This window comes from Rhinopithecus bieti, unplaced genomic scaffold (assembly GCF_001698545.2).
Source record: "Rhinopithecus bieti isolate Rb0 unplaced genomic scaffold, ASM169854v2 scaffold_18548, whole genome shotgun sequence".
In the NCBI taxonomy this organism is placed as follows: Eukaryota; Metazoa; Chordata; class Mammalia; order Primates; family Cercopithecidae; genus Rhinopithecus; species Rhinopithecus bieti.
In genome coordinates this window covers 3,087,963-3,101,150 of record NW_016809526.1, presented here as the reverse complement: position 1 = coordinate 3,101,150, position 13,188 = coordinate 3,087,963, and the positions used below count along the sequence as shown (strand labels likewise).

General features: G+C 45.6%; 1 protein-coding gene across 2 annotated transcripts; it reads left to right on the top strand.

Annotated features, from left to right (window-relative positions):
- The first annotated feature begins 10,475 nt into the window (after window positions 1-10,475).
- GPR6 (G protein-coupled receptor 6) lies at window positions 10,476-12,935 on the top strand. Of its 2 annotated transcripts, none has more exons than XM_017889627.1 (2): window positions 10,476-10,681; window positions 11,309-12,935. In XM_017889627.1, exon 2 carries the CDS (start codon window positions 11,327-11,329, stop codon window positions 12,413-12,415), a length of 1,089 nt encoding a protein of 362 aa, XP_017745116.1. In that variant the 5' UTR covers window positions 10,476-10,681; window positions 11,309-11,326; the 3' UTR covers window positions 12,416-12,935. The 2 variants fall into 2 exon arrangements, with proteins under 2 accessions (XP_017745116.1, XP_017745115.1); XM_017889626.1 differs by having other exon boundaries at window positions 10,476-11,140.
- The last annotated feature ends 253 nt before the right edge of the window (window positions 12,936-13,188 follow it).

Sequence of the window (13,188 nt, the reverse complement as noted above, 5' to 3'; positions counted from 1 at the left end):
TGTGTGCTCTCATTTAGTAGGCCTGCTTTATTGACTTGGTCCCCACAAATGTGTCACAGGAAAACATCTTTCTTTCTGCTTACCACTCCCTTGCTGTCTTCCTAAAGCATCAGTTCAAATCAACTCAGCTGAGAATTCTCCTGTGGGTCCCTGCTTCCTCTTGCACCAAATCTAACCTTCTCTACCAAACTTGCAGCCCGCTCTGCGATCAGCTCACTGCTCCCCACTGCGGGCTCTTTCCCAGCTCCTGCATTGCACTGAAGCCAGCGACAACGTGGGTTCCCTTTCCGGAGCTGAGACCTTTTTTTTTAAGGAAGTGCGAATTTGAGAACCAAATGGACTCTGTCTCTAATGAACTGTGTAATAATGTTATTTAACCCCTTTAAGCCTGTGTTTTCTTGTGTGATCAATAATACATAGGAGAGAATAACAAAAATGGAATAATAAATATGGTCCCACAGGGGTGTGGCTGGATCAAACCATGCACACAGTGTACCCTGCATTGTGCCTGGCCCTTGGCAAGGGATTAAGTCACTGTGACATTCCTCTCCCCGTGCTATTCCTTTTCCCATGTAGCCATTTTTCTGTTTAGGGCCTTTTCTCTGCTCGGTTCGCAGTAGATTGTATCCTGCCTGGATGCCACTTGTTCTGGGTTGGTCTTCTTCACCTTGCTCCTGCTGGGCCGGGCTGTCCAATTGCGCAGAGCCTCTTGGCTTTTCTTGCAGTTGAGGTTCTAGCCTCTGACCTTCCTGGGGAACTCAGTGCCAGAACCTGGGGGCTATGGTCTCCCAGCTGCCCAAAGGCTCTGCTGTCCTGATGTGCTAACACCCTTCTTGGATAAATTGTACAGGCCTTGGCCGCAGAGTCAGCCTCTGGGCAGTCAGGTGGAGACTGGACCTGCCTCTGGACCTGCCCCCTTCCAGAACCTTTTATCTCCTCAGAAGTTCTCGATCCTCTGTCTTCTCTAATAAACGACAGAAAAGCTCCACTGGAAAGCCATGAATGTGTCTTTCTGAGGCTAGAAGGCTCAGTGGACATTATCTTTTAAAACCACCTTTATAAAAATGCAATTTCCAGGACAATCAAAACTAAAGTTAGAAAAGGAAAAATGAAAAAAAAAAATCCCTCAAATTGTATGTACAAAGCATTTCTATCTACAGTGGACTTCATCAGCTCTACAAGTACAGCATTAGGTCCTAACAGATGGGGTAAAGAATAGATCATTCAGCTAAGAGGAAATTGAAATTGTCTTACAAAAAAGACAAATATTTAATGTTATTGGTAGTCAAATAAATATAATTTAAATTTTTAATGAGGTACCACTTTGCCCATTAGATTGAAAGATTATTTTAAAATAATAAAATCCAGTGCTGGAAAAGCTGCAGAGAAGCTGTTATGTTCACAGAGTGCTATTGTCATTGTAAATTATTATAATCATTTTGAAAAGCAATTTGGCAGTGCATTTTAAGAGCCGTGAAAATGTTTCTGCTCTTTGGCTGACAATTTTCACGTCGATAATCAAGCGAAATAAAAATAATTATGTGCATGAAAGTAATCTTGGTAGGGTTATCTACAATAGCAAAAATACAAGCAATTTAAATGTCGAACAATAGGGGAATGGTAAATTAAACGATGCCCCGTATCCTCAATGTAATATTGTGCAGCCATCAGAATAATCCTTCCATTTACCATCTCATATTTATCTGATATCCTCATCCCCAGATTGCGCAATGAATTAGGAGGCAATCCCTTGGTTTTCTGGCCCCCTACTTAACTTTCATGTGTGGCCCCATCTGTGCTTGTCATCCTTCTGCCCCTGCCCGCTTTCTCAGGTTAATCTCTCCACCTGACTTGCAGACCTTCCCTATCTTTGTTCGCCACCATCTCACTCCCTCAACTACCTCCTCTCCCAGAAATCAACCTTAGCCTCTTGGCTGTCTCTTTTCCTTTCTTGTCGCCTTCATTTTCAACGAAAAGCTCTCCCTTGTACCTACATCTCTATCTAGGTACTGTTCTATTGCTCCCTCCCACTTTAAGCCCACCTTCTTGTTAGAGGCACCTGCACTGACTTTTCTCACCCCTCACTGACACATATTCACTTAAGCCTAGCTGCCCTGTGCTTTCAGCAAGGACACCAACAACATCCTCATTGCTGTATTCAGTGAATAGTTTTTCCTTCTTGACCTTAGACCATTTAGCCTCCCAGGGTGTATTCTGACTCTCCTTCTCCTGAAACCACTCTTCCTCTGATTCCCACAGCCCACTCTCTTATCTCCCACAGTCTCATCTCCCTCACTGAGGCTGGGACTCCATTATATGCCCTGCCTTTCTCACTGCTCTTCTCAACATCCTTTGTGGTTACCTCTTCCTCTACCCATCCTGTAAAAATAGTATTTCCCAAGGGACTGTCACTGGTCCTCTTCACTTAGGTTCATCAACTCTCTTCAACTGGAGTCAGATATGTGGGATTCAAATTCTGACTTTCTCACTTTTCAAACATGTGGCAAAGTTATTCCACCTCTTAAGCATCAGTTTTCTTTCCTGTAAAATGGAGATAATAATAGAACCCACCCCATAGCATACCTAGTAAATGTTACACATTCAATGCATGCTAGCTATTCTCCTTCTTCTTCTTCTTCTTCTTCTTCTTCTTATTCTTCTTCTTATTATTATTATTATTATTATATGATACCCTACTCTATTTTTTCAGTCTATACTTTGCTGAGCTTCAGAGCAACTCCTGTATTCAATGTCCTACTGGAGGCCTTTGCCTGGCTGTCCTTCCTCAAACTCCATATGTCCACAATTGCATGAACCATTTAGCTCCTCCCCAACTGCATTCCTGACCATATCTGAAAACTGGGAGACATCCTTGATACGTTTTCTCCCTTTATCTGTATTTTTCTCCCTAGGCATGTCCCATAAAATACTCCAAGTGGATTTCCCCAAGCTTATGCTCCAACCACCAGAATGGTGAAATGCTAACGTTGTAAAAGCTGAAAACTCCAAGATCATAGAGGAGCCCAGGGCTGTAAGATAAAAGGAACTGGGGCCCCGGACTGACAATGTGAAAGGCTGCCTGCCTGGCAGAAAGGCCTGCTTTGAATTTCATGTAAGAAACAATCACCTAGTACTTTATGCCACCAAGATTTTTGAAACTATCTTTCACAACAACTAGACATGCTTCAACTAATATAAGTCCAAAATATCTGAAGGATTCATGAACTACTCCAATCCCCTCTGTTACAACCCTCCGTTAAGCTTTCATAATCCTTTTTTTAGTAGATCATTGTAATAGCCTCCTAAAAGGTGTGCCTGACTTCACTCCTACCTTTCTCTAATCCATTCTCCATACAGTTGTTGGTGGGGCCTTCACAAATTGTTAGAGGATCCCAAGTTTGATTTTATCCACCATTCCTGCTTAAGGAGATCTGGCACTGATTCCCCATTACTTTCAAGATAAAATCCAACTCCCGCCATGCCATAAGAGGCCCTTCATGAATTGTCTCCACCTACCTGGTGTATCTCTTCTCCTGTCCGTTTGTCTTCCTGGCCAGCCAGAATTAACTATCCACAGTCTCAGTGCCCTGTGCCAGGCTTCCTTGACTGCAAGTCTTTGGGTACGCAGCTCCCTCAGCCTGGAGGAACACTTCTGTGTCTTCCTTACCTAGATAACAGTTACTCATCTTTTAAGATTCACCTTCCCTGAGAGGCCTTCTCTGACTCCTCCAGGCTGGGTGAAAGTCTCCTGAATGCACTAATTACCCTTATATTCACATCTTTTATAACATGCATTACACTGTCCTCATAAAATCTGTTTACTTGTCTCTGAATACAGACAATATTTTGGTGTCATTTTCTAGCACAATGTATAGCATATAGTTAGCACTCAATAAATGCTTTTTGAATGAATGACTAGGCAAAGTATAAAAACATAATTACAATGCAACATAGAAAAAGATGGACAATAAAGAGCTGGGTGTGGTGGGGCATGCTTGTAATCCCAGCTACTCAGGAGGCTGAGGCAGGAAGAACACTTGAGCTAGGAGTTTGAGTCCAGCCTGGGCAACACAGCGAGACCCCATCCCTATAAAAAAGAAAAAAAAGAAAAGAAAAATATTAACAACATACCTTTTATTACTAAGTGAAAATTCAAATTGTAAACTGTATGTATAGTACACTGCACACTATGCAATAAACCTACATGAAATATATATGCATGTGGATAAATTTTGGAAATAATCATTCAAGAGACATTTATTTAGCACCTACTCTGTGCCAGATAATACTAATGGAAAGATTAATTAGAATTGATCCATCCTCTCAAAGAGTTTACAGTCTTGGGGTGGGGGGGGCAAAGCAATCTTGTTTAGCTAGTGGGAATATTGAGAAATGATTTTCTTTCAAAATTCTCTTTAATTGTTCAAAGCAATACATTTAAAAAACAGAAAACAGTCTATCAAATGCTGCTCATGTAATACTGAAGTCATAAAAATTCAACCTCCATTATCTTGGATCCATCTATCCGCAGTAAATCCTCTTTGAGTTTTTGAGTCTGCCTACACACTGTTGCACACTTTGATCCGTGTTTGGTTTTGCTTCCCCACAAGATTGCCAGTCTCTTGTATACAGTGGATTTGTCTGATTAAACAGGTGCTGGGCAGCACTTGACTGGCTTAATTTAGCTATCTAGTTTAAGGGTGGCCTTTCTTTTCATACAAAGCAGAAACATTGGGGTAAGCTGGGGTAGGGAAAAGTCTATGCTAGAAATGGAGAGGAACCTTTTTAGAATTACTCAACTCCAAGCCCCTGCTCACCTGCCCTTCAGGGAAACTGAGGGGAGATGAGAACTGTGGGAAGGGGAGGCACCTGTCCCACCATATGGGGAAACCCCTGACCACGTGCCCAGTGTCCTGGAGGCCAGAGTTGATGATGATAGTGCTGCTTCCTTTTACATGGTTCATCAGGCCTCACTTGCCCTCTTGGCCCAGACAGGGACAGAAAGAGAGGGAAATCTGCTCCTGGGGGCCTGATGGCCATGCCAGGGAAGGGTGAGGGAGAGGACCATCCTGTTCTTTCCATCAACAGCTCCAGGACCTGTCATGGTCCCTGGCAAACAGCAGACTTTAGTAGGTACGGCGCTGGTGAAATGAACCTGTTCAAAGCTCAAGGCTCCTGCTAGTGCCCTGTGTACCTGTGGACAACTTCATCTCTCTGAACCTCAGTTATCCCACCTGCAAAGATCATAACCTCAAACTCCATGTAATTGTCTTGAAGAATAAAATGAAATAGTAAGTATGAACCCACGGAATGAACTTCAAAGCACTTTGAACATGTGGGGTCTATTTGAGGGTGCAGGGTGGGAGGAAGGAGAGGAGCAGAAAAGACAACTGTTGAGTACTGTGCTTAACACCACAGTGATGAAATAATTTGTACAACAAACCCCTGTGATAGGAGTTTACACATGTCACAAACCTTCACATCTACCCCCAAACTTTTCTTTTTTTGGGAAAAACAAAAGAGAGAGAGAGAGAGAGACTCTCCAGCCTAGGTGACACAGTAAGACTGTCTCTCTTTCTCAAAAAAAAAAAAAAAAAAAAAAAAAAGGCGGAGGGAGCCAGAGACCTTAACAGACATCTCACCAAAGAAGATATCCTCATGGTACATGTGCATCTGAAAAGATGTTCCACATTACATGTTATCAGGGAAATACAGATTAAAACACAAAGAGAGAGAGAGAGAAAAGAAAATGGAGGGCAGAGGGCATGGCAGATTGGAAGACTGCCTCTGTGTTCATTTTCAAATACACTAATTACACGAATAGAAACAACTTTCTCATTAACATTCTCATAATCAGTAAAGTTGGTGCTCTAAGTTGTAATATTATACATTCCTTCATAAACTCAATAAAGTTATTGTCACTCTTTATGAAAAAAATGCCTTTAAATGTTATGATTTATTTCTCATGCAAAATAATGTTCATTAAGTGAATTAAACCCCAAATCTCAACTTTTCTGCAGTGTTCGCAACCTGTGGACATGTGATGATAATAATGGTGCTCTGCTCCTTATCTAAATTTGGTGGGAACATCGTTGATGCTGACCTCCTAGGAGAGAAGCCCTTTGGAGTGGGGACTGCACACTTGGCATGAGGTAGGAACATCCCCCATGTGTCTGGACATGCTGAAGAAGTAGGTATCACAGAGCACTGATGCCTGAGGATGAGGGGCACCTCTGGGGGCAAGCAGAAACAGAAATAAAGGAGATATTTTTAATATAATTCATCTTCCTCAGCATGTGTCCCCAAAAGATTACACTCCAATCCAACACCATGGATCTGGACAAACAATGTAGTGTATTCAGTGGCACTTTGTGATTTCTGCCTCTTGTAGCAACAATCTTTCTTAATAAACAGCTTCATACATCTCACCAAGCACTTGCTGTCTTCCTGAGATGTCAGCGTAAGCACCTGGGTACCACCAGATAGACTTACACTTCCCAGTGGAACACTATACTGCTTATCTCCAAGAATCAAGAATAGGGAGTGTGTGTGTGTGTGTGTGAGTACGCAGATGCCCAGAGAGAAAGAGAGAGACAGACAGACCACAATTTCTTTCCAGTGTGGGTCTTTCCAACGTCATTTTATAAGGTTCTGGACAGCTTGGCTGGCTGCAGTCCTGATATTATAAAACAGAATTGATTTGCAAGGACTTGAGCCAGGAGAGGGCACACCTGGGAGGCAGCTGTGAGATCAGCACAGAGCAAGGGGGCAAATGCTGAGATATCTTGAAACCTACAGCAGAATAAAGGGTTCGGGGCTACTTGAACCAGAGCCAGAGTTTAGTGCTCCCTAATGGGACTACTGAATTCATCAGGGCCAAGAGAGAACCAAGTGCCAGCCTTTATCTTGAGAGAGGAAGGAGGTTCTGTGTGTGTATGGAAAATTAAAGGTCCGAAGAAGAGATGTAGTGAATGTGTTAAACCTGAAATTACACTGAATGACTTAGAGCTGGATTCTCACTGAAATTTCTTTATCGCAACTATTCCAAAAAGATATCCACTATTTCAGGAGTTTCACTACACACTAAATTGACAAAGGGATTGTTTAGATGAGTGTTCTCAACCCTGAGTTTTCTTTAGAGTCTTTAGAAAATACCCACTCCAGACAAAATGAATCAGAATTTCTGGGTGAGGGATCCAAAGACGGGTAGTTTCAAAAACCTTTCTATGTAATTCTAATATGCAGTCAGAATTGAGAACTGATGGCTTAGGCTGAGATGAGAATGAGGTACCAAAGGAAGCTAGAGAAAGAAAGATTGTGGCTGAAAGGTTGTGATTCCTGGGCTTAGCCTCAGACAAGAAAAGTTTCCTCATGTTTATGCTTAAGTGCCAGAACAGAAAGAAACAAGACACCTCAGCCTGTAATGAGTTGGTCAAAGGGTTGGCAACAATGAATTTAATCTGTGACTACCAATCAGAAGCCAAACTCTAAAGACCCCAAAATATAAACAAAACCAGACAAGCTGGTGGATGAATAATACATTTGGTTGTATGTTTCAGTCAACTATCAAGGATTCACAGAATAGAAACCCACTTAAGGTAGCTGAAGATTAGGAAGGTTTGTGGTAGAGACCCAAAAGGTAATTTCAAAGCATCAAGGGATTTGGGCTTCCAGAGCCAGGAACCAAACACTCAGGGACTGAGGTCACTCCTTTCACCTCTCGGTCATTTGATCTCCTTCATCTCTGTTCCTCTTCACACATCTGCTTCCTTCTTCCCGTGCAGTTGGCTTTCTCCAATTAAACACTTTACACAAGGTCCAACATACAAGTGATTCAGCTCTAATTTATCACTATCTTTCATGTCCAGAGCCCAACACTGACTCACCATTGTTAAGATGTTTCTTAGTTCAAATTTTCAGCAGAAAAGGATCTGGTCACTAGCCCAGCAAAGGACGGTTGATCTTATCTAGCTTCAGGCAAGGTGTCAATCTCCTCCCATAAACTAGGGTATGTGTGGAAAATTTCATGTGGTTCACAGGCTGAACACTTCAGGAGACCATTGGAAGGGCAGATGCTTATATAGTAGCTATAGGCAAGGCAAGCAAAGAAGTCCATCTAATTTCCATCCATAACTGATGAAACAGACACATTTTGCTTTCCCATCTTCTACCTTCCAACATATGGGTGGATATGGGGGAGATAAGGAGGAGCTTGAAAGAACATGCCCTGTCCGCACAGGACCTAGTCTAGCATCTAAGAGAGGTAACCACAAATTGGCATCACTCAAAGTCAGTCTACAAATCCTCAACCAGCATTTATGTGCATGATTCTACATGTGTTTCCTTCCTCTGGAAATCACTGAGAAATCCATTGTTGGTAATGTTGAAGTCTAAGGATATTCAGAGATCCTGTGGTAGGTTCAATTTTAACCTCATACTTTCTGCTATACTGTGGCATGTGAAAATGGAACATACTTAGACATTAAGGAAGAGTCTCCTACCCTTGGGCTTTTATCTGATCTTTTGGAAAATCCTCAGTTAACATGCTATTACAGTGGTTTGACAGTTCACTTGACAGCTCTGAAATAACATTCTTGACTCTTAGATGACAATCTTGTACTGAAACACAAAATGGCTCTTTTCAGAAATTTAGAACTTCAGCCAAGTTTTGGGTTCAAGAAAATAGTGGTGTGTGGATTTTTTTAAGCTCCCCAAATAGTTAAATTGTGTGTGAACTCTCTTTATGTCCAATATCAGCTATCGCACCAAATAATTGAACTGTCATATGTCCTTTGTTCTTGTAATTAAGGTCGGCTGCACTGAGGCAGGAATAGTCTGGACTTGGGGGTCATGTTTAAAGGCAGCAACCTAGGGTAAACTTATCCTCCAACCCATGGACAGTCTGAGTATCTTTTTCCCCTCTTTGGAGGTAGAGGCAAAGTGAAAGGAAAAAAGGGTCCACAGGGAGAAGTAGGGGGAGCACTAGCAACAAATGTTGCCAATTTTCACTTTTCCCAGACCCTGTGGTCCTGAAAATTATGACTGTGGCCTCTGTGCAATGCCATCATGCCAATGTGCAATCATCTATTTTAGAACCTCAGATAGCATCAACTATTTTAACTCTTGCCAAAGTACAGCTATTGCACATTCTGGAAGAAGAAAGAGAAGAAGAAGAAGACTAATACTCGTATCGTACTGACAAAACAAAACACCTTTAAAACAAAAGGATGATTTATCTGGGCTGAAAATAAAACTCCTGCCTACTGAAGTCTGGTGCAGCTGAGTTATCACTATTTTCGTCCTGTAATTTGTTTTATAGGGTACTAATTAACAGGGCAAAGTCTGAAGCCAAGAAAGTAAATCCCATTTTGCTGTTTTCCTTTTCTCTAGCAAGATGCAGACCTGGTCTTTAATTAAAGTGCAAGTTCCAAAGGTACTATCAGCTACCGAAATCGGGAAACACTGAGCAGAAAAGATCACGGTGAAACCTGCTGTGTAGAGCTCAAGAAAGATAATGGCAAAGAGAGGAATTGCACAGGCAACCTCCGAAAGAAGAGATTGTTTTCCTCAGATGTCCCCTTCTTATTCATCTTTTATCTGTTCCCCATAACTCAGAATTTCTTCCCAGGCTCTACTCAACTGAGCATATACCACAAACATCCTTTTTAAAAACTGGATTTCAGGCCCGGTGCGGTGGCTCACACCTGTAATAACAGCACTTTGGGAGGCCAAGGCAGGTGGATCACATGAGGTCAGGAGTTCTAGACCAGCCTGACCAACATGGTGAAACCCCATCTCTACAAAAATTAGCTGGGCGTGGTGGCGCACACCTGTAATTCCAGCTACTCCGGAGGCTGAGGCAGGAGAATGGCTTGAACCCGGGATGCAGAAGTTGCAGTGGGCTGAGATCGGGCCACTACACTCCAGCCTGGGCGACAGAGTGAGACTCTGTCTCAATAAATAAATAAATAAATAAATAAATAAATAAATAAATAAATTAAATAAAATAAAATAAAAAGTGAATTTCTTTTCCCAGATAATTCCTGTTTCGGGAGCGGCATTTTTTTTTTAAAGGTGGCTACTTTCCCACCAAACACCCCTGTCCCAACCTCCCCCTTCTCTGGGGTTTCTTTTTTTATCTGATCCCTCAGTGATCTTGGAGGCTGGGCTTTGCTGCCCGGCAGGTGCCACTCATCCTTCACCCCTCCCCTCCCAGCTCACCCTCTTCGCCGCCTGGTCTCAGGGTCTTCTTCACTCCTTTCTCCCTCTCTTTGTCTCTCTCCCGTCCCATTCCTGGAAGTTCTGGACTGGAGGTGGCTGCTCTGGCTTCTCCTCCCTCCTAGGACCCTCAGATAGTATAGGGGGCAAGGGGAGTGCGGCGGGGAGGGTGCAGGATGGGTTGGTGAGGAGAGTGAGTGCTGGGTTCGCACCGGGAGCCGGGAGCCTGACGTCACCACGCCCTGCCTGTCAATCTCCAGCGCGCGCCGCTCGCAGCCGCCTTTTCTGCCACCAACTGTGTCTCTCACTCGCGGCGCCGGCACAGCGACAGGCGCCCCGCGCTTGCCTCCTCCCCGGCCGGGCCGCCTCCTGCAGGCAACTGCTCAGTCCGCGCGGGGAGCTCAGCCCGGCGCCCCGCCTCGGCGCCCATGACCAGCGACTTCCAGAAGTCCTGACGCCCCAGGTGAGCGGCCGAGTTCCCCAGGGAACTTTGAGGATGTGGGGAGAAGGATAGCCAGGGGATGGGTCTTTCCAGAAGAGGAGAAATGGAGCCAAGCTTGACTCCGACCCTCCACTCCCCCCATACACACACGCTAGTCTCTCCTCCCAGACCCCCTTCGCAGGGGTCTTTGGGCTCCAGGGCTCTCCAAGCTTCGCAATGGCAGAAACTTCGCTTTCAGCACCACGGACAGCGTATCTACTGCCCAGCTCCCTGGAAATGTCCTGGTCGCGCCGCCACAACCCGGGCGGCACTCTCCTAGGATGACACTCCTAGCTGGTGCACTCGTATGCGTGTGCAAATACAGCCATCCTTGGAGAACTGATCCGTGTGCATGTGAGTGCATGTTGTCCTGGTGTATATCTGTGCAAAAACTCAGAAGTCCGCATGGGTATTTCACTCACTTACTCACTTACTCAACAGGTATTTATTTTGGGATCTCACTTAACCCATGATTCCCCGATTTGCTCTGGGGTCCCAGGGTGGGGTGGGCAACTCAAGTGGAGCAATGCGAGAGGAGGCTCTATGCGTGGGAAAGTTTCCTGGCAGCCTGAAAGGTACACCTGACGCCTGCACTCCCTCCCTATGCAGGGTGCAAATCCGGCCGCAATGAACGCGAGTGCCGCCTCGCTCAACGACTCCCAGGTGGTGGGAGTGGCGGCCGAAGGAGCGACGGCGGCGGCCACAGCAGCAGGGGGGCCGGACACCGGTGAATGGGGACCCCCTGCTGCGGCGGCTCTGGGAGCCGGCGGCGGAGCTAATGGGTCTCTGGAGCTGTCCTCGCAGCTGTCGGCTGGGCCACCGGGACTCCTGCTGCCAGCGGTGAATCCGTGGGACGTGCTCCTGTGCGTGTCGGGGACAGTGATCGCTGGAGAAAATGCGCTGGTGGTGGCGCTCATCGCGTCCACTCCGGCGCTGCGCACGCCCATGTTCGTGCTGGTGGGCAGTCTGGCCACCGCTGACCTGCTGGCGGGCTGTGGCCTCATCTTGCACTTTGTGTTCCAGTACGTGGTGCCCTCGGAGACTGTGAGTCTGCTCACGGTGGGCTTCCTCGTGGCTTCCTTCGCCGCCTCTGTCAGCAGCCTGCTGGCCATTACGGTGGACCGCTACCTGTCCCTGTATAACGCGCTTACCTATTACTCGCGCCGGACCCTGTTGGGCGTGCACCTCCTGCTTGCCGCCACCTGGACCGTGTCCCTAGGCCTGGGGCTGCTGCCCGTGCTGGGCTGGAACTGCCTGGCAGAGCGCGCCGCCTGCAGCGTGGTGCGCCCGCTGGCGCGCAGCCACGTGGCGCTGCTCTCCGCTGCCTTCTTCATGGTCTTCGGCATCATGCTGCACCTGTACGTGCGCATCTGCCAGGTGGTCTGGCGCCACGCGCACCAGATCGCGCTGCAGCAGCACTGCCTGGCGCCACCCCACCTCGCCGCCACCAGAAAAGGTGTGGGTACGCTGGCTGTTGTGCTGGGCACTTTCGGCGCCAGCTGGTTGCCCTTCGCCATCTATTGCGTGGTGGGCAGCCACGACGACCCGGCGGTCTACACTTACGCCACCCTGCTGCCCGCCACCTACAACTCCATGATCAATCCCATCATCTATGCCTTCCGCAACCAGGAGATTCAGCGCGCCCTGTGGCTCCTGTTTTGTGGCTGTTTCCAGTCCAAAGTGCCCTTTCGTTCCAGGTCCCCCAGTGAGGTCTGAAGGGCTCGCTCCGTGTCCTCTCACCAACACCACACCCCCAACAAGCCAGCCTTTGGTAAGCTTGGTGCCTGCTGATGAACTCTGAGATTCCAATGGTGTGAGTCTGACTGTGGAAAGAAAAAGGGACTAAAGAAAAATTCAACAAACTCACAAGGACAAAGAGGCTTGTTGGCACTTTACATATACAGTGTATACATGTGTACATATATATACAAATATTTGTATCTTCTGGAGGTGTTCAGGATGTGGAGCTTCCTATTCTGTGAAAAAACAAGAAAAAGATATGATTGTATACTCAAATTGTACATCACATTTGTCAAACGAAGACATTCCAATACTGCTTAATTCTAGCACTTTATTTTTAGCTGCTGAACTGCCAAAACAGTGTTGCCATTTTCAAGGGCAGGGAAAAGGGAGTAAAAGGTGTATTTTTGTTGTATGTGATAGAATATTTTGCTGCACATGCATCAACAAATTACAACATATTTTGTACACGAATAAACCCATTACAAGAATGTAATTTGGGGTATGTGACTGACTATAGAATTACTATTAGAGAGCTGAATTATAAGTGTATGAGTGTCTTTATTTCCTTTCTTTCTTGTTCGCTTGCTTTCTTGCTTTCTCTTGCTTGCTTTCTTTCTCTTGTTTGTTCCAGATAGTCTCACTCTGTCGCCCAGGCCTGAATGCAGTGGCACAATCATAGCTCAGTGAAGTCTTGAACTCCTGGGCCCAAGAAATCCTGCCTTAGCCTTCCTAGTAGCTGGGACTAC

Excerpts from the sequence above, each read along its gene's own strand:
- GPR6 (XM_017889626.1), top strand. The coding sequence starts at position 11,105 with ATGGGTATTTCACTCACTTACTCACTTACTCAACAG. Across the intron at positions 11,141-11,308 it reads CTTACTCACTTACTCAACAG|GGTGCAAATCCGGCCGCAAT; the intron begins GTATTTATTTTG and ends CTCCCTATGCAG.